The 24,577-nt window shown below is 40.8% G+C and overlaps 1 protein-coding gene and 1 long non-coding RNA gene across 2 annotated transcripts; one reads left to right on the top strand and one right to left on the bottom strand.

Annotated features, from left to right (window-relative positions):
* Positions 1-1,437: 1,437 nt before the first annotated feature.
* Positions 1,438-23,103, top strand: LOC124282613. The gene is made up of 10 exons (XM_046718638.1): positions 1,438-1,754; positions 4,406-6,141; positions 8,838-8,972; positions 9,930-9,986; positions 11,734-11,934; positions 16,073-16,276; positions 17,156-17,185; positions 17,580-17,705; positions 18,576-18,702; positions 21,227-23,103. Exons 2-10 carry the CDS (start codon positions 4,443-4,445, stop codon positions 21,606-21,608), a joined length of 2,961 nt encoding a protein of 986 aa, XP_046574594.1. The 5' UTR covers positions 1,438-1,754; positions 4,406-4,442; the 3' UTR covers positions 21,609-23,103.
* On the bottom strand, positions 4,110-19,566 carry LOC124282614. The gene is made up of 3 exons (XR_006900203.1): positions 19,481-19,566; positions 13,431-13,435; positions 4,110-4,119 (listed from the first exon to the last, which is right to left on the bottom strand). It is a non-coding gene; the product is annotated as an uncharacterized LOC124282614 (long non-coding RNA).
* Positions 23,104-24,577: the final 1,474 nt, after the last annotated feature.

Below are 24,577 nucleotides of genomic sequence, written 5' to 3'. Positions count from 1 at the left end.
GACATTACTTTTAAGTATCGAACTGAGAAAGTGACTCGGTAAGAAGAACGTGTGGTGAAATAGACAAATGTAATTATATAAACAGTTTATTTACTGTCATAACATATAAAAAGCTCGCGCCTGTGAGATATCAACAAAACATTATGAAAATAGCTCACACCAAAGCCTTCACCGAGTATTCACCAGACAGCCCGCTTCCAAGTTGCGCGAACCTATTGCACTGCGCACGTGCTATGAGCGCAGCCCAGCTGTTGAAACCCGTATTCCCCAGAAAAGTCTGGGGAAAATTAGTGAAACGTTTGAACTCCGATTTCGCGCGTTTTTTTTCATCGCGTTATTTTTCAACTTTATAAGTTGAATTTGCATTTTTGACGCTTTGTTTCGGTAAGTCCATACCGAAAGGTATCAGAATCTGCAAAGTTGTGTTTTACGTTGCATGTAATCATCTAATCTTTGAACTAATTAATCTATTTCTTCTTTCAGAGGCATTTAGAAGCTGATTTGATAAAGAGGAACAGTTTATTTGGATAGATAACCACTTTATGGCAATAGACGCGACGTTTCGGTAAAGACGCTAACACCGTTATCAAACAATTAATCTGTGTATTCAGTTCAGACAAATCAACATGACACAGGTGCTCGATTTATGCCACAGTAGTTACTTAAATCAACACAACAACAGCCTTGTTTTGGTAGAGTAACTTAATTGCTCATCTAACTTTGTCCCTGAGTGACCACCACTCTTAATTACCCCTATGCATTTGTCCCTGACTGACCACTGTATTCCCCTATTATGTAAGAGGACGGTGGTCACTCAGGGAATATACCAACTGGAGTGCTGTCCAGGGGCTCCTTTCACGAAGTAACCTTTACTAAGGTTAACCTTAACTCCCCCATTCTTTAACAGTGCACTAAGGTTACCTTAGTGACTTACGATCACCTTAGTGCTTCGTGAAAGGAGGCCCTGAACATCAATGGACGTCAAATAAGTTGGCGAACAGGCATACAATGTACAAATTCATTTGTTCATAATATTTCTAAAATGTTTTGAACCATACATGAGATATTTGGAAATAATCTATAATGTTTTTATATGAGACTGAAGTTGAGAGAATTCTTGATCTTTTTTTGCCCGGGCTGTTTTATGTAAACAAATTATGGCTCGTTTTAGATAGGAGCCGTTTTATCCGGTAGCTTATTTTGTTCGATCGAACGGGAAGTGTCGAATCGAGGGAGCACGTATTGAGTGTACGTGTAAACAGACGTAAAGAGTGTTCACAAGCATTCTGATAACAGCAACAATTCGACTTATTCATACAAATTAATATCATGATTATATGTGAGACGAGTTCTTTTTACTTCTTACATACTTCAGTAAAACAAAGTCAAAGATGGTTGATCAATTATTACCTCCCTATCAAAGGGAGTTAAATATGTAGGTCAACGAAAAGAATGACTTTGAGATTTGTAGAAGACCTTCTGTTTCCAGCATATTTTACTCACTTTGCAAGCGATAGATGCCTGTATATTAGGGCTTAATTTGAGAAACTCTATTATGCTTTGTCTTCATTTACTTGTATTACAGACTTTCTTCACAGACGAATTATTTATAGTGGTATGCATAATATTTTGCAAAAGTGCCTTCCCTTTGACGTATTCCCGGAAAGGCAAAACTGCGCAAGAAGTTTGCAGTTTGCTGTTCCTCTAAAACTACGACGCAAACCCTCAACTCATAAGAAAGTTTTAATTAAAAGGTATTTGGGTTGTATGGTGTATATTATCGGGCCAATTGACTTTCGGTATCACTTGAAATATGGTATTGAACATCGTGTCATTGAGTGACAGGGTAATAATGTCGGTCCTGTTTTTGATCACTTGGCTGACTTGATTATTTCTTAAGTACTGGAATTTTTGTATTTTATCTTAGGCCGTTCATAATGTATGGCTAGAGGGTGGTGTGCGGGGTGTCACTTACTTTGTACATAAATTGTAGGGGAGATCATTCACATTGTCCATGCTTCTCCATAAAAATCATCATCACCCCCAGCTTTAAATTATGAACAGCCCCTCATGTCAAATAATACAGAATGTTGAAATGAGAAAATATCAATGTTTGAAAATATACGCTTATACTTTTTGGACATTGAAACTAGAATTCTCAGTACAAACTTTGAAATGTTATCCTTTCATGGGCCCTTTGATTTCTGAACTGAACAGACTAGAATTATTCCCCATAGATTATGACTTATGATTGTTGCCAATTGATGTATTCTGGTCTCCTATCTATTTCCAAGGCCCAAGATATGGATACTGAAATTAATCACTTGAAAAAGTGTGTTGGAATTGCAAAAGATGAATACAGGGAAGTTTATCGTGTGTATTTTCCCTCAGTATCCTCACCTCAAGAGAGAAACAAATATGTATAACAATTGTGACGTACATGTGACATCACTAGTGGTAAGCGACTTGCACATATGGCAGAAACTTCTCTTTGTCTTTCATTATCAATTGGCAACAGTGATGTCATGTTGTGAGGGACAAAACCCTGGTGTGTATATTAATGAGATAGAACTCACAGCAAATGTGCAAAATGACAATATATTGCAAAAAATAATTTAGTGACTTGTGATATCTGTGCTGTTTTGGCTTTGAAACTACAAGATAAATAATTTATATGTTGAAAAAGTGAAAGGTGTATTTCCATGTGAACTTGCCCGTTGACTGTTTTCACAAGTTTCCAAACTTATCCAATTTCAAAAGTATCAGCTGATGGCTGACCTACATGTTCAACAATGTATACACAAACTGAATGACTGGTTCACAGACTGCCTGATCCAGAGATATCAATAACAATATATCCACAAGTCATGTTTGATCATTTCCCTATAAATGTGCAGACATGCCCCTTGGCACAATATCTGTACATGCAGTCACCTTTGATCGTGGGGAGGTCGACACTATGAAATGTGCTGATACGCCCCTTGGCACAATATCTGAAGCTGCATGCCTGGATGCTGATAACACTGCAACCATGTTGCAATGTTTAGATATCAATCAAAATATGTCTAAAGACCTGTAATAACACCATATCAAACTTTAGATTGAGTTACACAGTTAACACAAGGCTCCACACCAAGCGAACATGACTTGTGCTTGAACTGATATTAGAATGGTTTCAGTAGGATAGCTTCAAGTGAAACTGATGTATCTGGATTACAATGAACTAGTAGACTTGGGACATGTGTAAGTGCATATGATATATTTACTTTTATATTTCATAATTATTCAGTATCTGAGTTGCCCAGTCATCTAAGAGTTCTCTCCTTTGGACCAGGCCAGAAACTGATGATTGAGGTTCGAATCCTGGTTCACCCTGTTCATGTTTCTTGGTTTGTTAGCTCCATACTCGTGCTCGTGGGTTTCACCAAAGTGGTAGAAGTCTGTGATATGATTCTCTTCAGGCTTTTTTGCCGCACAAAGCTGACATTCCATGATTTACTGTAATCATAGTTATTTTCGCGTGGGATTAATTTTCTCTCTTTTTGCGCAAAAAGATTGTGCGTCAATTATCATACCAAGCGAAATATTCATGGTCAAGTCATGACAAATACTCAAGTATGAACAACATGCAATTTGTTTAATGCAGCCAATCATCAATTTGACCATGTGAACAACACGTGTTCATAAACAACAAACACTACTTTATGATTTTTTACGTTTAATTATCGTAAGTCCTAGTATACACTCTTCCTTAAGTTGTTGTCAGTTAATCTCGCATATGGGACAGGTGTTGTCATGTTGACACAAGTATAATCCCACCTCTCTCTCTGATTGTTTTAGTAAACATGATTCAATTATGGCGGCAAGCTTTGATCATTGCATGTCTATTGGTTGTGAAAACTTTGTGATGGATACCATCACTCAGGTGTTTGAAATGCGCGAAAAAACAGCTGTGCTAAAAGGTCTTTTGTGAACTTTCTGCGAAAATTGCACCCCGTGAAAATATATACGATTACAGTAACTGCAATATCGTTCAAATCAGCATTCTACCCGGCTCACTCAACATCTTTGAGTGGCATTTAGAAGCAGTATACAGAATTGACACATAGATTTCAACTTCTTCAGTAAAGATGCTAGTTGTAAGTTTATCAGGCAAGGGATCTGTTCTGAAATGTCACACTGAAAATATATCAAGTTAAAATCTGTCTTCTTGTTTAACCTTTATTATGTCAAATGTCACATGGTGGTCACATGGTGGTCACACTGGTTTCCTACATGATAACCTTGACAAGTAATGATGGAATACGTATCTATGGATTATTTGTCACCATGATCTAGCTAGAACATTGCTATCTGCAGCATAAAAAATCAAGTCAATCTGAAAGGAAGTTTGGTTATGTTCCAGATGGCGAGGCGAGGTATCACAATTGTCTAGGTGACAAATGGAGAACAACCCAGAATGCATCAACTCCGAGTGTGTTGGTATTGGTATTCCAGCATATCACGGCAGATGTCAGATGTGCCAGCATGCTCAGGATAATCCGATCATTCAAATTGAGGCTCCCAGAAACCTTGTAGACCCTGTTGCCCCTTTCAAGTGCTTGATAGAAAATTGTCCCAACTTTGGGAGCATTGAGAAAGGAAAATTATGCAATGAATGTTACAACACTCATCCACACAGATGCAAGACGCTTCATTGTGATAATGTCAGCCTTGCTAAAAATGACTTTTTCTGTAAAGACTGTCTAGAAAAACGTGAAAAAGATGCACATCAATCAGAATGTGAAGGGCATCTTACTGGAACTTTTCAAAGTCAAAGACATTCCAAGGACCCAGGTTTGGAAGATGAGGCAAGTGGAACACCCCAAGGATGGAGCTCTACCAGACCAAGTGTAGAACCTCAGTATTTGGACCCTGTGTGGAGAAAGTGTCTTACTTCTGGCTGTGGCAATTCAGGTACCAGTGCCAATGGACTTTGTCTTCAGTGCTACTTGGGACAGGTTGATAGTGAAGGGCAGGCGAGTGGTTTCCTGGAGTGTCATGTAACTGGTTGCAAGGAGTTTGGGTATCAGAAGTTGCATGGGTTTTGCAGAAAATGTTACAGTGCTGGTCAGATCATGGATAAGACAGTCATTAAGAAGTCACCTTCTTCATCTTCCTTGGCTGAACATGCTAAAAAGGGTGAATTTAAATGTTCCACACCCAACTGTAATTTTTTTGGCCTTGCAGAACAGAATGGACAGTGCAGCAGTTGTTTCAAAGAGTATCTGAATACAGTAACGATGGAGGCTGAAAAACATCAAACTACTGGAAATGATTCTTTAAGCCAATGCAGAACTCATGGCTGTGGGTTCTTTGGAACGCCAGAAAGAAATTACCTGTGCAGCAGTTGTTTCAGAAAAGCAGGTGGGAAGGAGAGAACACGTAATGCCAGTGGGCCTCCTGGGTACTCTGCTCGGCAGAATCTGCTTGATAATGGAAGCAACAACAACAACAGCAACTCTGGTGCATTCAGTAATTCCACCGCCAACAAAAGTCAGGTTCAGGGAGTGGAACCCAGACCTGGAGGCCATACTAGCACTGCACATCCAGGAGCATCAGAACCTAACCGCTTGAACACTCGTACGATACCAGACATCTACATACCTGTCACCTCAGATGAATTGTTTGGAGAAGGACCTGAAAAAAACAGACCAACACTAAATATCAAAAGATCTTACAGCTCGCCATCAGGGTTTACTTTGATTGAGCGGGAATGCCAGAGGAAGTGTGGTCGGAAATGTGTGGCTCAATGCGAGCCCTACTGCATGAGTTGTTACGAAGATTTGAAACTTCAGCCACCGAGTATGATACAGCACTTTGAGCCATATTACCACAATGACGTTCGATTTGCAAGTAATCCTTCATTGTCCTCCCTACCAGGTGTATGTGAGTCGCCTGGGTGTGAGGAGCCTGTGTCGGGTTTGACTTACCCTCTTTGTCAAGGTTGCGGAGAGCAAGGTCAAGGAAGTAAAGCCAGGCCAAGTGCAGGGGCAGAAGATGCAGATGACAAGGACCCAGAATCAGTACCTCCTGGAGCCAACTCAAGGGAAGGTATGGGTACAGGGAGAGTACCTCTTTCAAATCATGCAGCACAACAAGGTATGTATGTCTTCAGTAGTTATCACACCAGTCACTTAGAAATGGCCAGGGTATTGATAAATAGAGGCTATGTGTCATTTGATTTTTGTGGCAGATTGTGTCCAAATATTAAAAACATCTTTTGTGAGTTTTCAAAGTGTTTCAGTTGGATGTTGAACCCATGTTTATATTGTGCTTATATATGGTGATAAGTAAGATGTCAAAAAGGCTCTTCTGTTCCATGTTAGACCATGATAAGTCAGAGGTTAAGGATGTTGATCTGTTCCATGTCAGACCATTATAAGACAGAGGTCAAGAAGGATGTTTTGCTCCATGTTCGAACATGTTGAGTCAGAGGTCAAGAAGATTGTTCCATTCCACGTTTGACTATTATCAGTGGAGCATCACGAAGATTGTTCTGTTCCATGTTAGACCATGTTGAGTCAGAGGTCAAGAAATTTCTTCTGTTCCATATTAAACCATGTTGAGTCAGAGGTCAAGAAATTTCTTCTGTTCCATATTAGACGATGATCAGTCAGAGGTCAAGAAGAGTGTTCTGTTCCATGTTAGACCATGTTGAGTCAGAGGTCAAGAAGATTGTCCTGTTCCATGTTAGACCATTATCAGATGGACGTCACAAAGATTGTTCTGTTCCATGTTAGACCATGATAAGTCAGAGGTCAAGAAGGTTGTCCTGTTCCATGTAAGACCATTATCAGTCAGAGGTCAAGAAGGTTGTCCTGTTCCATGTTAGACCATTATCAGTCAGAGGTCAAGAAGATTGTTCTGTTCCATGTTAGACCATGTTGAGTCTGAGGTCAAGAAGGTTGTCCTGTTCCATGTTAGACCATTATCAGATGGACGTCACAAAGATTGTTCTGTTCCATGTTAGACCATGATAAGTCAGAGGTCAAGAAGGTTGTCCTGTTCCATGTTAGACCATGTTGAGTCAGAGGTCAAGAAGGTTGTCCTGTTCCATGTTAGACCATTATCAGATAGAGGTCAAGAAGGTTGTTCTGTTCCATGTTAGACCATGATAAGTCAGAGGTCAAGAAGGTTGTCCTGTTCCATGTTAGACCATGTTGAGTCAGAGGTCAAGAAGGTTGTCCTGTTCCATGTTAGACCATGTTGAGTCAGAGGTCAAGAAGGTTGTCCTGTTCCATGTTAGACCATTATCAGATGGACGTCACAAAGATTGTTCTGTTCCATGTTAGACCATGATGAGTCAGAGGCCAAGAAGGTTGTCCTGTTCCATGTTAGACCATTATCAGATGGACGTCACAAAGAGTGTTCTGTTCCATGTTAGACCATGATAAGTCAGAGGTCAAGAAGGTTGTCCTGTTCCATGTTAGACCATGTTGAGTCAGAGGTCAAGAAGGTTGTCCTGTTCCATGTTAGACCATTATCAGTCAGAGGTCAAGAAGGTTGTCCTGTTCCATGTTAGACCATGTTGAGTCAGAGGTCAAGAAGGTTGTTCTGTTCCATGTTAGACCATGATGAGTCAGAGGTCAAGAAGGTTGTCCTGTTCCATGTTAGACCATTATCAGTCAGAGGTCAAGAAGGTTGTCCTGTTCAATGTTAGACCATATTGAGTCAGAGGTCAAGAAGGTTGTCCTGTTCCATGTTAGACCATTATCAGATGGACGTCACAAAGAGTGTTCTGTTCCATGTTAGACCATGATAAGTCAGAGGTCAAGAAGGTTGTCCTGTTCCATGTTCAGACAGATGTTGAAGATTGTTCTGTTCCATGTTAGACCATTATCAGTCAGAGGTCAAGAAGGTTGTCCTGTTCCATGTTAGACCATTATCAGTCAGAGGTCAAGAAGGTTGTCCTGTTCCATGTTAGACCATGTTCAGTCAGAGGTCAAGAAGGTTGTCCTGTTCCATGTTAGACCATGTTGAGTCAGAGGTCAAGAAGGTTGTTCTGTCCATATTAGACCATGTTGAGTCAGAGGTCAAGAAGGTTGTTCTGTTCCATGTTAGACCATTATCAGTCAGAGGTCAAGAAGGTTGTCCTGTTCCATGTTAGACCATGTTGAGTCAGAGGTCAAGAAGGTTGTTCTGTTCCATGTTAGACCTTGTTGAGTCAGAGGTCAAGAAGGTTGTTCTGTTCCATATTAGACCATGTTGAGTCAGAGGTCAAGAAGATTGTTCTGTTCCATGTTAGACCATGTTGAGTCAGAGGTCAAGAAGGTTGTCCTGTTCCATGTTAGACCATGATGAGTCAGAGGTCAAGAAGGTTGTTCTGTTCCATGTTAGACCATTATCAGTCAGAGGTCAAGAAGGTTGTCCTGTTCAATGTTAGACCATATTGAGTCAGAGGTCAAGAAGGTTGTCCTGTTCCATGTTAGACCATTATCAGATGGACGTCACAAAGATTGTTCTGTTCCATGTTAGACCATGATGAGTCAGAGGCCAAGAAGGTTGTCCTGTTCCATGTTAGACCATTATCAGATGGACGTCACAAAGATTGTTCTGTTCCATGTTAGACCATGATGAGTCAGAGGTCAAGAAAGATGTTCTGTTCCATGTTAGACCATGATGAGTCAGAGGTCAAGAAGGATGTTCTGTTCCAAGTCAGGTTAAAACGCGATATTGTCATTCTCAGCATTTATGGTACTGTTACTATAACCACGATAGTTGCATGTTTTTGGCAGGTTCTACCACCCAAAAGGGTAGACATTACTTGAAATGAGCAACTACGTATCATTATTCAGGTGAACAAGTTGATGGTCGGTTACCTGAAAAGAAGATGATATCTTTGAAACCTTTGTGCTTGATGCAGACTGACCTGTGTAGCATCCCATGTGATTATATCGTCTGTCTGTGGAATAAACGCAATATTGAGACAGGTGAGAAAAACATATTTCAAAGACAAATATATATTTTTTTCAAGAAGTGGCAAAGGGAAGCCAGGTTGTTATTTTTGCATATAGCACTATTTAGAGAACCGACCTTGAATTAATGTAAATTTGGTCATCGTTTTGTAAGCAGCAATATCTCCCAACAGTAAAACTACAGTCACTAAATCATTACTTATGTAAATGTATGAAGACAAATATGAAGTAGTTCATTCACCAAACACATGAATAACGTCAATCACTTGCTTAGGCTATAGTTTGTTTGCAGTGAAAACGTACCGATGAATTTCACTTTAAACAAAAAAGTAAATCAAATAAAGTGAAATTAAGATTGCGAATCCTCATTATTTTACCTTGCCAATTGAACATTTAAATCTCAAAATTTTATTCAAATTAGGATAAAAGTTGTTTAACAAAGGATCATAGATTCAAATCGCTATTACTGGTTTGCATTACAAAGGGGTAAGCGCAATAGTTGGAACAGTGAAACTAATGCATGTGCGTTAGGTGAAGAGCGTTAACTTATAACAACCCTTGTCGTTTTCGGTGTTTCATTTGATGTGCATACCCCCTTGTAATACAAACCAATAATAGCCATGTTAAACTATGATCGTTCGTTAAAAAACTTTAATCCTAAGTCGAATAAAATTCTGAGATTTAAATGTTCAATTGGCAAGGTAAAATCATGAGGATTTGCAATCTTCATTTCACTTTATTTGCTTCACTTTTTGGTTTAAAGTGACATTCATCGGTATGTTTTCACTGCAAACAGACTATAGTAATGACCATTTTATGATGCATCCCCTTCAGCCGCTCCGAACACATCCCTGCCACCACTCTCTGGGTGTAATGAAAATTGTTACAATGTGTAACCAGGTATCAAAGTGTCATTAGAGCAGAATCATTCACTCATTCTTCATATAGAGTAATTCATCAAGTCTATTTCAGGAAACCATCCATTGCTGGATAAGATTGGAGAAGTTACTCAGACCCGAGAAGTTTTTAGTAAGTACTATTAACCACAACTTATTATGTTTAAACAACACACTATTGTCTTCCCTTGTCAAGCTCCAAGTATACTTGGTTTTCAGCAACACATGCTTGTCATAAGAAGTGAGTAATTTTTAAACTTATCCTATCTCATGTTATGCGCTTTCTCTTCTACTATTGACAGTCCAGTGGGAACAACCTGAAATGATCTGTCCCTGGTTGATCATGTGACCACCATCTGTAGTCATTCCCTTACTTGGGGTGGTGGGGTAGCCTAGTGGTTAAAGCGTTCGCTTGTCATGCTGAAAACCCGGTGTAACAGGCCAAACTTTCCCTGAGGAAACTTTGGCCTAGGACAAACTTTCCCCCCCTAGGCTTAATCTTCCTCGGGGAAAGTTTGGCCTAGGCCAGATTCTCCCTGGAGAAAGTTTAGACCGGGGAAGAAATGGCCTGCTACACCGGGTTCGAATCCCCACATGGGTACAATGTGTGAAGCCCATTTCTGGTGTCCCCGCCATGATATTGCTGGAATATTGCTAAAAGTGGCATAAAAACATATACGCTTGCTCACTCACTCACTCACTCACTCACTCACTCACTCACTCACTCACTCACTCACTCACTCACTCACTCACTCACTCACTCACTCACTCACTCACTCACTCACTCACTCACTCACTCACTCACTCACTCACTCACTCACTCACTCACTTGTTGCACTGGAGTGTGGACATGTAACAAGTCGTGTTGATCCTTGTGCTTCATCCAATGATTGTTGTGCATGTTATTGGAGCCAGGTGTTCTGTGTATCAAACTGTGGACAACCACCAGTTCGCAGTATACAGGAAAACAGGCTCACTCAGAATTAAGAACAGGGATTCGAAATCTAATGATTTTGGGCCTTCTTCATGCAAAAAGCCTGAACAATCTACTTAGAGAGGTGACTGTACTTTAAAATCGCCTGTCATACAAACGCTCATGATTTTCTGGACACTCCGTCCCATTCATACCTCCGTCAGCTCTTCTGTCCTTTGGAAGTATCCACAGAATCAGTGACGCCTACACTGACAGAATTTGTTTCACTCTGTTCATTCCAACACATCTCTTAGCTCTTCTCAATCAATGAGTGTCAGGGCTGTGGTCGAAGAGTAAACGTTAATCCTTTTAATTCTTCCATCGTGCACAAGATCAACCTCTCTCTCAAGATATCTCAGACTTCAGACCTACCCACTCCCTGGCAGTTTGTGCTAAAGGGATTTTATGAAGCAAACCATCAACAGTGAGCGTACAGCCAACGTTCAGAGGATAAGACTGACTGACTGAGTTTGGTTTTACGCCGCTTTTAGCAATATTCCAGCAACATCACGGCGGGGGACACCAGAAATGGGCTTTACACATTGTACCCATGTGGGGATTCGAACCCGGGTCTTCGGCGTGTCGAGCCAACGCTTTAACCACTAGGCTACCCCACCGCCCCTCAGAGGATAAGAAGTCTAGGCCAATCTCCATGTGAATTTATCATCTCACAGTTGTCATCTTCCTACAGAAAATGTAATCTGCAACCCACCATCCAACCATGGGATAAGTTTAAAATGCAGACCTAATTATTTACAGACCGCCATCGTACAGCTGGAATATTGCTGAGTGTGGTGTTCAACAGCAAACAAACACAGTTCTGTCATTAGTTATTAAGAGTCAGTTTTACATGGAAATGGACAATATGAATATCATGCATCTACTAAATGTTTTGATTGGTTTACAGAAACATCTCTGTCCCACAACAAGGTGTTTGAGACAAGTGGAGGGCTGTCAAAGGCTGGTAGTGTGTTTCACTGTAAGTATGACCACGCTGTGGATGTCCAGGTAGCCAACGCCCTGCTCAGGTGTGTCAAGTGTGGAGAAGCGGAAGCCCGGAAGAAGTGCAGACAAAAGATTGTCGCACTGTTTCCAGTAGCGTATTTTGGTGTGTAGCCTTGTTTCATCTATCTCTCACTTTAATGACTCAGTTTCCTGAAAAGGAATTTCAACTTTTTATGAAACCACTCATGGTCATGTCCATATTAGTTGACTGTGAATTCTGAATGTCTGTCTGATTTTGACTAAACATTTCAGATTTTGTCATCTAATTTTCTTAACCAGTTAATAGTTGTTAGTGCCAGTGCAGCTTATGTTTCTCTGGGGGGACAGGGTCCCAGGTAGTCTGTCATACAGACCCTGAAACAAACATACCCATTGGAGCCCGTGCAAGTCTAGAATGTGGGGCAAGTCTAAAATGTGGGGCAAGTCTAGAATGTGGGGCAAGTCTAAAATGTGGGGCAAGTCTAGAATGTGGGGCAAGTCTAAAATGTGGGGCAAGTCTAGAATGTGGGGCAAGTCTTGATTACCATAGTTCAGAAAATGAAGAAAGTCGCTGGCTCCTTTTTATTGTATTGTATTTCAATTTAAAAATTAAGCGTTCGCTCGTCACGCCGAAGGCCCAGGTTCGAATCCCCACATTGGTACAATGTGTGAAGCCCATTTCTGGTGTCCCCCGCTGTGATATTGCTGGAAGATTGCTTAAAGCGGCGTAAAACCATACTCAGTCAGTCAGTCAGTCAATTTAAAAACTGCTTTTTTCTGTAAGATATGTTCATTTCAGAGACTATAGCTAGCTGTCCCAATCATGTCAGTTTAGGCCACAATCTATTCGCAGAGCTGCATCTCTTGTGCTCTGTACCAGGAATACCATTCAGACATTGTTTAAGCACAACTCACTCACATTTTCATTACAACAGTTAGATTTTAATGATTTAAATATTATATATCTCAGCATGATTTCATTACTCTCAAAACAGAGAAACTTTTGTCTGCTTGAAATATAAATAGCATCTATGTGATGCATTCTCTTTCAGAGGAAGTCCTCCTTGGGGTACATATAAGCATTAAAATGTCCATTTTAAAACCCACGACTGTTGTAACTATATTTATTAATAAAATATTTACAAAACAAAAAACACGTTTTTGTGTTGTGAGACCACCCCTACAGCCAAGAACAGGTAACTCTAACCATCTACCTCCCACCTCACTTTTCATGCTGAACGATCAGACAGAATGAGGGGAGGCTGGTGGCCGTACCCCAAGGTGGATTTTCTTCAAAGAATCAGTAACCTCTACAGATTTGTACGCGATTCTTTTTCGGAAGAAGTCCTCCTTGGGGTACATATAAGCATAAGACAGACTCCCAAAGATATCTGTGTTGTGAGATCACCCCTACAGGGCCCCACAGGGCCCCCTACAGCCAAGAGCAGGCAACTCTAGCCATCTACCTTGCACCTCACTTTTCATGCTGTCATTCTATTAGGAAGACGCATGTGGGTGTTCATTGCAAGTTTTTTATCTTCTACCTTTGAGATGAGTGACACAGAATCAGCTACTGTATGTATGGTTACTTTTTCTACGCACAGGCGCTTGTATGGTTACTTTTTCTACGCACAGGCGCTAGATGGAATTTATAGCTTGATTTTTTTCATTCATAAATTGTTGTCACTTTGCCGTACGGTCACCCACTTCCTACCGTGTGGCAGGCAATATGGCGGAGGTTGGGGGGTTGGTTCTGGGAGACCTCACCGCTTCCGGCCTTTGGTCCGAGAACGAGGTGACCCTGCACATCAATGTGCTAGAACTGAGAGCAGTCTGGTTGGTATTTGAACGCTTCTTGGAGCAGGTTCAGAGCCGAGTGGTTCGACTAGAAATGGACAACCAGACGGTCTTGTCCTACATCCTGAAGCAGGGCGGTACGGTGTCTCCGTCACTCCTTCAGCAGGCGTGGCAGTTCCTACTCTGGTGCTATCAGTTCGACATACGGGTTATGCCTGTTTATCTCCCGGGGCTAGACAACTTCCGTGCAGACGCGCTCTCACGACGTATACTAGCCCCTCATGAGTGGTGGCCTGACCGGGAGATATTTGGGATTATCTCCCAGTTGTTTGGGTCGTTCCAGGTGGATATGTTTGCCTCTGGGGTGACAAACTAGACGCCGGTGTTTTGGTCTCAGATTCCGAATCCGTGGGCTATCGCCCAACCAACGCTGGTTTCTGGTAATACTCAGGTTGCTAGTTCAGCCTCCTGTACTATCCTGTACAGAACAGCGCGCCACGACCGAATCCCAGGATTCAGTGGCTGGCATGGTCTTTGTCTGGAGTCACCTCCACGCGAGCGGAATTCCTGCACCAGTTGCTGACACAATTCTGGCTTCGCGAGAGGGATCCGACAAACGTTCAATACGAGGATAGATGGGCCTGTTATGCGCGCTGGTGTGGAAACAGGGATTCTTGATCCCTTTTCTTCGACTTTAGTGGAAGTACTGGAGTTTTTACAGTCTCAGTTAGAGGCTGGTTTAGCGGTGTCTACTATCTGAGGCTACTACATGGCAATATCTGCTTACCACACACTGGGCTCTCCTAGGGCAACACCCTCTGGTGTAGTGTTTCTTAGCAGGCGTGAACAGAATCCGTCCGGCCGTCCTGCGTACTAGTCCCCCATGTGACTTATCCCTCAGTTTAGATTGGATGTCCGGTTCTCTCTTTTACGATCTGTCGGCTCTATCCCTCCAGCTGTTAAGCTGGGAAGCAGCCTTCCTTGTGGCGATGACATCTGGTAGACGGGTTGGTGACATTCACGCAATGTCATCAGATCCAGAGCTTACCATTTATCACAAAGATCGGGTTAGCATTCACTTACCAGATTCTTACCCCCCCTAAGATCGCTAGCTCCTTTCATATAATGGCGCCTATCGATCTACCTGCTTTTACACACCCCCTATCGTCGGGAAACTCTAGTCTGTGTGCTCACGTCCTAGATGTTCGTAAGACGCTTAAGGCATATATAAGGCGTACAGCATCTATCCGTAAGGATAAACAGCTGTTTTTGCTGCTATGGCGACGGCAAGGCTGGTCATCCGGCTAACAAACAAACCATATCGAGATGGCTTGTTTCTGTTATATGTATGGGATACATACACAAAGGCTTAGCTCCCCCAGAGGGGTTAAAAGCTCATTCGGTTAGAGCAGTTGCCACCTCCAAGGCATACGCTGCTGCTCTGCCCATTGAGGAGATCTGCTCAGCAGCTATTTGGAGCCGACCGATATGTTCATCCATCATTATCAGCTGGACAGACACTCACGTGAGTGTGCTCAGTTTGGCCAGACAGTTCTCAACAGTGGACAGAGTAGTACCTCTCTGGCTGAGTGAGCTTTCGAGACTACATCCTCTGTATTTTACCTGGTGTCGGGTTTTTATCATTCTCCTTTTATCGGTGGCAGTATTTGGTGATGGTTCTTATTCCGGCTCTACTTTGGTATTTCGGTGTCTTGTACTTTACATGTACTTTCCACTTCACCACACTTTGCTGGCTGGGTGTTACTGGTAGTGGGTTGTTTCGGTGAGTCCCCATAGTATACTCCTCCAAACCTTGGGTTGGGGTGGGGTTATTTAAGTGCCATGACACTGTTAGCCAGTCAGATATAGGCTAAGACATTCCGGGTCCTGGCCCTAGCCATGCCCCCCGCCTTGATTGACATCGGCGGTCAGGTGACTAGGTAAGTGTAATTTTCTATCTCCGCTCGGTTGTAGAATGTTACTTCCAACGGATTGTTATGTCAGACAGAATGCCACTCCCGATTCAAATATCTTTGGGAGTCTGTCTTATGCTTATATGTACCCCAAGGAGGACTTCTTCTGAAAAAGAATTGTACAAACCTGTAGAGGTTACTGATTCTTTGAAGAAAATCCTCCTTGGGGTACGGCCACCAGCCTTCCCTCATTCTGTCTGATCGTTCAGCATGAAAAGTGCGGTGCGAGGTAGACGGTTAGAGTTACCTGCTCTTGGCTGTTGGCTGTAGGGGGCCTGAGGGGCCCTGTAGGGATGGTCTCACAACACAAAAACATGTTTATAGTTTTGTAAATAATTTATTAAAAAATATAGTTACAACTGTCCTGGGTTTTAAAATGGACATTTTAATGCTTATATGTACCCCAAGGAGGACTTTCTTCAAAGAATCAGTAACCTCTACAGGTTTGTACAAGTTTAGGGTGCTAACATTTACTTTTAATCCTATGCTCAGAGGACCTTCAAGGAGACCCAGGCATGTCAACGCGAGTGAGCATGTACGTCATTTCTTACATCCAGACCGTCACAGGCTACACACAGTTGCTCAGCAAGTTCTGGCTGTGTGTCGACTCAGCTGACACCAGCACCAAGTGTAAAGAAGAATACGTAAGAGTCAAGGAGAAGAAGAACAAAGATATACATAAAACCAGTCTTGCAGGTGAATAGTCTGATTAGTGGTATCTTGGTTACATGTGTGTTGATTATCTCCCCTAGTCTGCTCCTCTTAATGGATGTTAAGAGGATGTGTGAAATTATGTTCTAAGTGCACACAAATTCTGTAATGGAAAAGTAGTCAGAAGATTTGTTAGTTGTGCGAGTATGTACTAAGCACGTGATAAACCTTCTTAGCCCATGGTATTGTTAGAAATTAATTGACTGATGATTGGAATCTTGTGAGGCAAATGAGTTTGTTGACTGTAAGAGTCAGGTTTCACTCTTGCCAAACTAGTTCAGTATTTTGTGTTCAGTGAAACCCTGGCTGTAACTCAATACTTTATACATCCATCATGTCAATTTTCAGATATAACAGATCACCACATTTTTTACAATGGTGTCAATTTTCAGATATAACAGATCACCACATTTTTTACAATGGTGTCAATTTTCACATATAACAGATCACCACATTTTTTACAATGGTGTCAATTTTCACATATAACAGATCACCACATTTTTTACAATGGTGTCAATTTTCACATATAACAGATCACCACATTTTTTACAATGGTGTCAATTTTCACATATAACAGATCACCACATTTTTACAATGGTGTCAATTTTCACACATAACAGATCACCACATTTTTTACAATGGTGTAAATTTTCACATATAACAGATCACCACATTTTTTACAATGGTGTCAATTTTCAGATATAACAGATCACCACATTTTTTACAATGGTGTCAATTTTCAGATATAACAAATCACCACATTTTTTACAATGGTGTCAATTTTCACATGTAACAGATCACCACATTTTTTACAATGGTGTGCCACTTTGTCATTCAATCTTTCTCTGAAACATCTGCTTACAGGTTGTCACCAGTGCAAGAATTCTCCAGCAGGTAACTATGATTCTTGAACCAAACTTTAACATCCTCAGCTGATTCAAACAGGTAGCTATTTTTTGTATATAGACAAACTTTATGGATAGCAACTTCTATTTTTTGTGAGTATGATGTTTCGTTACAGATTCTTGTACTATTGTCAAGTAGGCATGATAACCATACAAGAATCTGTATCGAAACGTTGCACTGACGAAATAAAGAAGTTGTTACCCATAAAGGTTGTGTATATTGTACTTCCCAGCTTCTAGAATAAAAGAAGCTATTTTTATGACATCCAAGGTTGTCCTATTTGTTTATACTGACCTGTGACTAAAGGGTGATGTTGTCCTCATGTAGAAATGTGGTTATGTTTTCACTGTACTGTTATAACATTTGGTTTTCTTCTTTGTAGCAAAGCTGAAGCCCATCTCTGACACATGTGGAGATCATTGTGCAGTGTTTTGTATCCAGTGTCTGAAGATTGGACGACGTGACCGGCTACGCTGTCCCCGGCATGGCCTGTGTTTCTCACCAATAGGTAGGGACAGTTGCAGATTCATGGAATAACTACAGTTCAATGACCCCAAGGCCATATTTAACATGCTAAATAAATATCATTAAATCTGTTTGTATGTCAGGAGGGAGATTTTTTATATGACACAACTATATCAAACACACTGTTCATTTGTTTATTTTAATTCTTACAACTTTAACAAATGTTATTCTCAAAAAAATATGATAGGACTATGTACATGTTATATTTATAAAACCTGTGAAGATCTGAGTTTTAATTGGTCTTCAGCAATGCATGCTTGTTGTAAGTGGCATCTACCAGATTGGATTGGTCAGGCTCGCTGGCTTGGTTGACACATCATGGTATCCCAATTACATAAATTGATGCTCATGATGTTGATCACTGGATTGTCTGGTCCTGACTCGAATATTGACAGACTGCCAACATATAGCTGGAATATTGCTGAGTTTGGCGTTAAAAATAACAAACACACAAAAATATTTCATAAAGTACAGGTAGAGGGGAACACTGTCACTACGGCTATTTCATTCATGTTTATGAAGTTTGGGAAGATAAGATGCCGATGATGTATGGATGAAAAGTTAAAAGCTAATTAATTATTGCTATAAATGTGAAGTTATGTGAACAGCAGTGGACAATATTTGCTTGTAATGGCTCCGTAGCCCTTGACTACCATATCTAGTTAGGGCATCCAAAATATTTTGGCAAAAGCACAGATTTAGTTAATTAACTGCAATTTGAACAGTGGATCAGCTATTCCCATATATTCCCTTCGTTTATATAATATTAAAGAGAAATTTTTAACTCTTTTTCGTTGAAGTGTTATGTCTATATATTTTTAAGTCTACTCATGTTAGAAAACATGTTTTTCAGGTCATGAAAACACATATGCCATACTGGTGGCTGGACATGACAAGAATTCAAAAGTAGCCAAGATGTTTGTTAAGGATGTTGAATACATGAAAAGGGCATTACAGTGTGATGACATCATCGGAGTCAGGTGAGTCGTAGGTAGCCATGGTTACTCAAATATATCTTTAGTTGGTTTATGAGATCAGCTGATAAAACCCCTCAAATGAGAAACTAATTAGAAAATCAATAATAATAATAAATAGAGCTAGGTAGGTAGGTAGGTAGGTAGGTTTATTTAATTCCTCCAGATTTGGAGATACAAGATTAATTGAATATTAAAAGCTTAAGTTGTTAGCCACAAGTGTTGAAATGTTATGATATATATATTAGTCTTTAGAAAGTGAAACTGGACCAGTCGATCCCAGATGCAAACTGTCCAACCAGTAGCAGCAGTTGTATGGTGTCAATGTCATACGTGTGACGTCCGAGCAGCACTTCGGTCAGCGTTCTCTGTTCTATATTGTCTAACAGAACATATGTGTTTACACCGAATATGTCTAGAATATCCAGCCACATGGTTTCTCGTCTTGCGCTTACCACATTGTCAGTACAAAGGTGAAGAATGTGGTGTACAAGACCATGAACAATGCAGGAACACATTGGGCACTGTTCAGTTCTCACTGGGTGCGTGATAAGAGAGAGAGTAGCTTTAAGCCTCTCTCACCTGTGTGGGTGATGTCTACTCATGGTCCATATCAGATGTGGAATATAGACACTGTGATTGGTGAGGAACAGCGACATGCTTGCATCAGTCTCCATCCGGGACACGAGTTCATCAGTTTCCGTTTTGAAAACTCAGTCAGTCAGTCTTACACAAACTTGATCTGGGTTTCATGTTTATTGTCAGTTATCAAAAGAGCTTGAACTACTTCATATAAACTATACTGTCATTTGGGAAATGACTTCAAAAGAGACAATTCAAGGAGAACAAGACTACTGCAATAGTATTGCAATAGTTGGTCGCAATAGTATGTTGCAATAGACTATCGCCATCGCAGTAGTTATTTCCCCCTCAATTGTCACCCCTAATAATAAACATACATACTGCTCTCTGCTTTTTAACATGAGGTGAATGGAAGACTCTCAAGATTTTATCGTCGTTGTTTCAAATTGTGAACAATACATATTAAAATATGCATCCTAACAAAAAAGCAGACAGTTATCTTCTGTTATCTTGTCATGATCAAACTGTTTTTATAATTAGTAGCAGTGCTTATCGGTAAGTTTGGTAAGGCAAACAATTTATAAACCAAATTAAGAAGAAATTTAGGGCCTTACCTTTTGTTTATTACTGTTGTGCAGTAACCTAGGAAATAACAGCCAGTGATGAGTTTGGAAGTTTACTTTTAAAGTGTTCATGTTTCCTACAACATTTGACAGGTGTTTCATGTATTTTGAGGGGAAGTGGGGTAGCCTAGTGGTTAAAGCGTTGGCTCGTCACGCCGAAGACCCGGGTTCGAATCCCAACATGGGTACATCGTGTGAAGCCCATTTCTGGTGTCCCCCGCCGTGATAATGCTGGAATATTGCTAAAAGCGGCGTAAAACCAAACTCACTCACTCACTCACTCATGTATTTTGAATACCATATATGACCGTAGATAAGCCGAGGTCTTAACTTGACCCTTAAAATCTGCATCAAAATGGCATGTTCCGTACATAAGCCAAGGTACCCATGAAGATCCGGGTTAGAATTGATCTTCAGTAACCCATACCTGTCGTAAGAGGCGACTAACGGGATCGGGTGGTCAGGCTCACTGCTTTGGTTGAGTCATGTCATTGTATTCCAGTTACGTAGATCTATGCTCATGCTGTTGATTACTGGATTGTCTTGTCTCGATTATTTACAGACTGCCCCATATAGCTGGAATATTGCTGAGTGAGGTGTAAAACTAAACTCACTCATTCACTCAAACTCACATAAGCTGAACCAACCTTCATTCAACTTCTCGTCGGGATCAGTCTGCGGAAATAGTATCAACCAATCCATATTGAATTATGCTATTAAATCCTGTTGTTACACTATCTAGTGCCGGTATTTGTCAACATACTTGTTACATATACTGATGACCTATTCAAGGCAGTGATCAGTGATTCTCAATTTTAATTGGCAAGATTCTCAGAATATCAAAATAATGCTACATACCAGGGGGAATTCTGGTTAGAATTGGTCCCTAGCAACCTACACTGGTCATATAAGGATTCTCAATGGACCGTGACTGGTGACTTTGTTGATGGTGTGTCAGTCAGGGCCCCGTTCCTGAAAGCGATCGTAGCACTACGACTGTCGTAAGTCTATGTTAAAGTTTGGGAGTTACGATCATCTTAGCCCTACGATCGCTTTGAGGAACGGGGCCCTGGACCAGAGAATCCAGTGATCATGAGCATTGATCTCCCAATTGACGTATGTCAACCAAGTCGGCAAATCGGACCACTGGAGCTCATGAGTGACATCTTACGACAAGCATGGGTTGCTGAAGACCAATTCTAATGTGGATCTTCAACAGTTTAACAATTGGGCCTGCCAGTACACTCCAAAAGTGCACTGTAAGAAATGAAACATTCCTGTATCTACTAGTATATGATGTATCAACTGTATTGTTTTGTCCGCAGGAACGAGAACATCCAAGTAGTAACCCCTGGTACAGAAAGAACCATGTACGAAAGAGTGATTAACGCCTTTTCTGATCTGCAAAGAAAGATCCAACAGAAGAAGGGTCCATCTTTCTTCTGTTTCTTCTACTCTGGGCACAATGACAAGAAGTCGCTAAAATTGGGGAAAAATAATGACTCAATCACACCAAAGAGATTGAAACAACAGCTCAACAATTTGGACGTGGAGAAGATTGTGATCATTCTGGATTGTTGCTACAGCGCAGGAGCAGACTTGACTGTTGAGGTTGATGAAGAGGATTTCTCATTGTCAATAGGTAGCTGCGCAAAAGATGACACTGAACCGGAAATATATGTCCCCAAATTGTGGAATCTGGACTGAAATACAGGAGGACTCAGGATCCAAAGGAGGAGACACCTGTACGTACCAGTGGTCGTCATCCACAAGTGACGAGAAGTCTTTCCATGACTATGAACATAGCTTCTTTACTTTTAGCATTGTGAAAGCATTGAATGCAAAGTGTCCCCTTGAGAAAGAACGTTGTGGGCAGTGTCAACAGTTCAGACGAGAAGTCATGAGAGCGGATGGTGTTTTCTTGAAGACGATTCATGAAAGTGTGGATTATCACGTTCAGATGCTGGCACAGAAAAAGACCAGACAGCAACATCCCCAGCTTGAGAGCAGCCATGATGACGTGCTCCTTGCATTCCATCATTTCTACACTTGATGCCATTTACGATTTAAACGGAAACTGTTCATGGCCACATTCTAGTGATTCTAGTGATAGGACCACCGTAAGTCAAAGCTGAAATATGGGAATTACTGGGGTGGCTAAATTAGATTCATGAAACAGTTCCTTAGCTCTAATTCATTGGCACTGAAGGTCAGTATTCTTAAAGGGGCTCCATCTAATGGAGTTCAGTGTGGGTCTTGGTCCTGATGATGTAAATGGGGACAAATGGAGTATCTTTTTGATTGATATACATCAGTAACAGCTTTCGAAATACCTGCCTACCCGACCGCCTGGGACAGGTTATTTTCAACACGGACTGCCAGATTCTCAAATTCACCTGCCCGGTTGGGTTAATTTGTAGACATGTAAATATTTTGTGGGCAGGTAAGTTTTGGTCAGGGCTGGCAAGTTTTACATCTATCCAGCCCTGTGGTCTGGCTGAAATTTTTGGGAGTTTCATACCCTGTCGTTAAAGGTGACTTGTCTGAATCAGCTATCAAGAGATGTGCCACAACTTACATCAAGGTGCAGGTCGTCAGCAAGGGGGCCGGTGGGGTAGCCTAGTGGTTAAAGCGTTGGCTCGTCACGCCGAAGACCAGGTTTAATTCCCCACAGGGGTACAATATGTGAAGCCCATTTCTGGTGTCCCCCGCCATGATATTCTGGAATATTGCTAAAAGCGGCGTAAAACCATTTCTTCCTAAGTCCCTATTTTGCTAACAGTAGTAAGCAGTATCTTAAATCGTGAGAAGCACATGTAACCAGCTTCAATGAGCGAGAAAAGTCTGGTCATTTGATTATAATACCATGGGAACTGATGTCTCAGTTCCATGGTAGAGATGTCTCCAAGGGGAGATTACTTGATCTCACCAATGAAGTATATCTTGTGGAAGCCAGTGTTAGGTGATATATATATATATTTATGTACAAACATAGTCAATAATGACTCAGCCAGTAAAATCATAAAACAGTTTAGATATAAGACTTTATATTGCCTTTCTGTGTACAGTGACATATATGATTGATAGAGAAAATTCTATTGTAGTTATTTTGTTTGTGTGGGAGATTTATATTTTTGACACCAACAAGGATTATTATTAGACCTGATGATTGGGCCAGAACAAGCCCTGAAACGTTGTACTCGAGAATAAAAAGAAGATGTAACCCAGAAAAAATCTCTATGTTCATCAAATATCATCTTTTAAAATGCCAATCAAGCATCTAAGGATTATTATTATTATGGGATATTTATATAGCACACATATCCACGCAACTAGTGCATGCTCAAGGTGCACACAAGGGTAAAGTGTGTGTACAGTTAATGGTGCTATACTTTGTGGGTCTGTTTGGGAATGTATTCATGGAGTGTTGCACCTCGTCAAGGAAGGCAGTGGACAATGGAACCCCCTGATCAGACATGGGTTATGTTTGTCAGTCAGTGAAAACAATGCCAGCTAAGGACTACGAGGTCGAACCACACTTCTGAATATGCCAAGGTTGTTTATTTTATGGCATTATGACCAGACATACCTTTTGCAATGATTTTCTTACTTGAATGTCTGCAAGCAGAAACTGTTTGGATAACCATGTTTAAGAGTTTAAAAACGTTTGTGACATAGTCCTTAGAATTAACTGCATAATCATTTGTTATCCTAAAACAGTCTGAGAGTATTTAAGCATGTAGACTACTTACATATATTGTGCAATGTAGTTTCTGTTGCTGTATGTGATGAATTTCATTATATCTTGAAAAGATATATATTTTTTGTTTCTGTTCTTTTGTGTATTATGATGATTATGTATATTGTTTACTTTCTGAGAATAGTATTACTGCTCCTTTTACTGGCAGGTGCTTGCTGCTTATGAATGACTTACTTAAGCAAATCTGTATTCAATGCATTTATCTGCAGTCAAACTGCTATACTGTACCTCCTGTCCGTAGTCGAGAGTTGTTTTGTGTAACACTGCGCTTTCTGCTCTGTTGGGTGATCACGTGAGAAAGGATATCCTAATCATACTAAAGCGATATCGCTACTTCTGAACTCATTGTCATGTGATCTTGGGCGCCGGGGTAGCCTAGTGGTTAAAGTGTTCGCTCGTCACATTGAAGACATGGTTTCGATTCCCCACATGGGTACAATGTGTGAAGCCCGTTTCTGTTGTCAACTGCCATGATATTGCGGTAGTATTGCTAAAAGCAGCATACGATCATATTCACTCACTCAATAATTACCAGCTGGTTATTGACAGAATCAGAATCAGAATATAGGAGCCAAATGAAGTGCAGAAAAGATCAGAGATATGGTGTCTACTCAGACCAGGAACAGTCAGAATTACCAGTCATTTCACAGACCAGGTCATGGACTGTCAGGGATTATACCATATGTTAAACATGTTACATAATGATAATATGATGTGTGTTATATAATGATGTAGTTGATTATGAAAAATCAAACTGGGCATTTACCATATGATATATATTATCATACTAGTATTTATGAAACATATAGATTTCTGTGCAATCAAAGGGCATTGTATGTATGCTGATCTGTCAGAACAGTCCTACATGATCTATACAAGGTACGTTCCAGAAGATTTTTTAAACAAATATTTGTAC

The sequence above is a fragment of the Haliotis rubra genome, unplaced genomic scaffold, assembly GCF_003918875.1.
Source record: "Haliotis rubra isolate DU_JTF1 unplaced genomic scaffold, ASM391887v1 Scf30, whole genome shotgun sequence".
In the NCBI taxonomy this organism is placed as follows: Eukaryota; Metazoa; Mollusca; class Gastropoda; order Lepetellida; family Haliotidae; genus Haliotis; species Haliotis rubra.
Note: the sequence above shows the minus strand (reverse complement) of the source record. Positions and strands in the feature narration are given on the sequence as shown.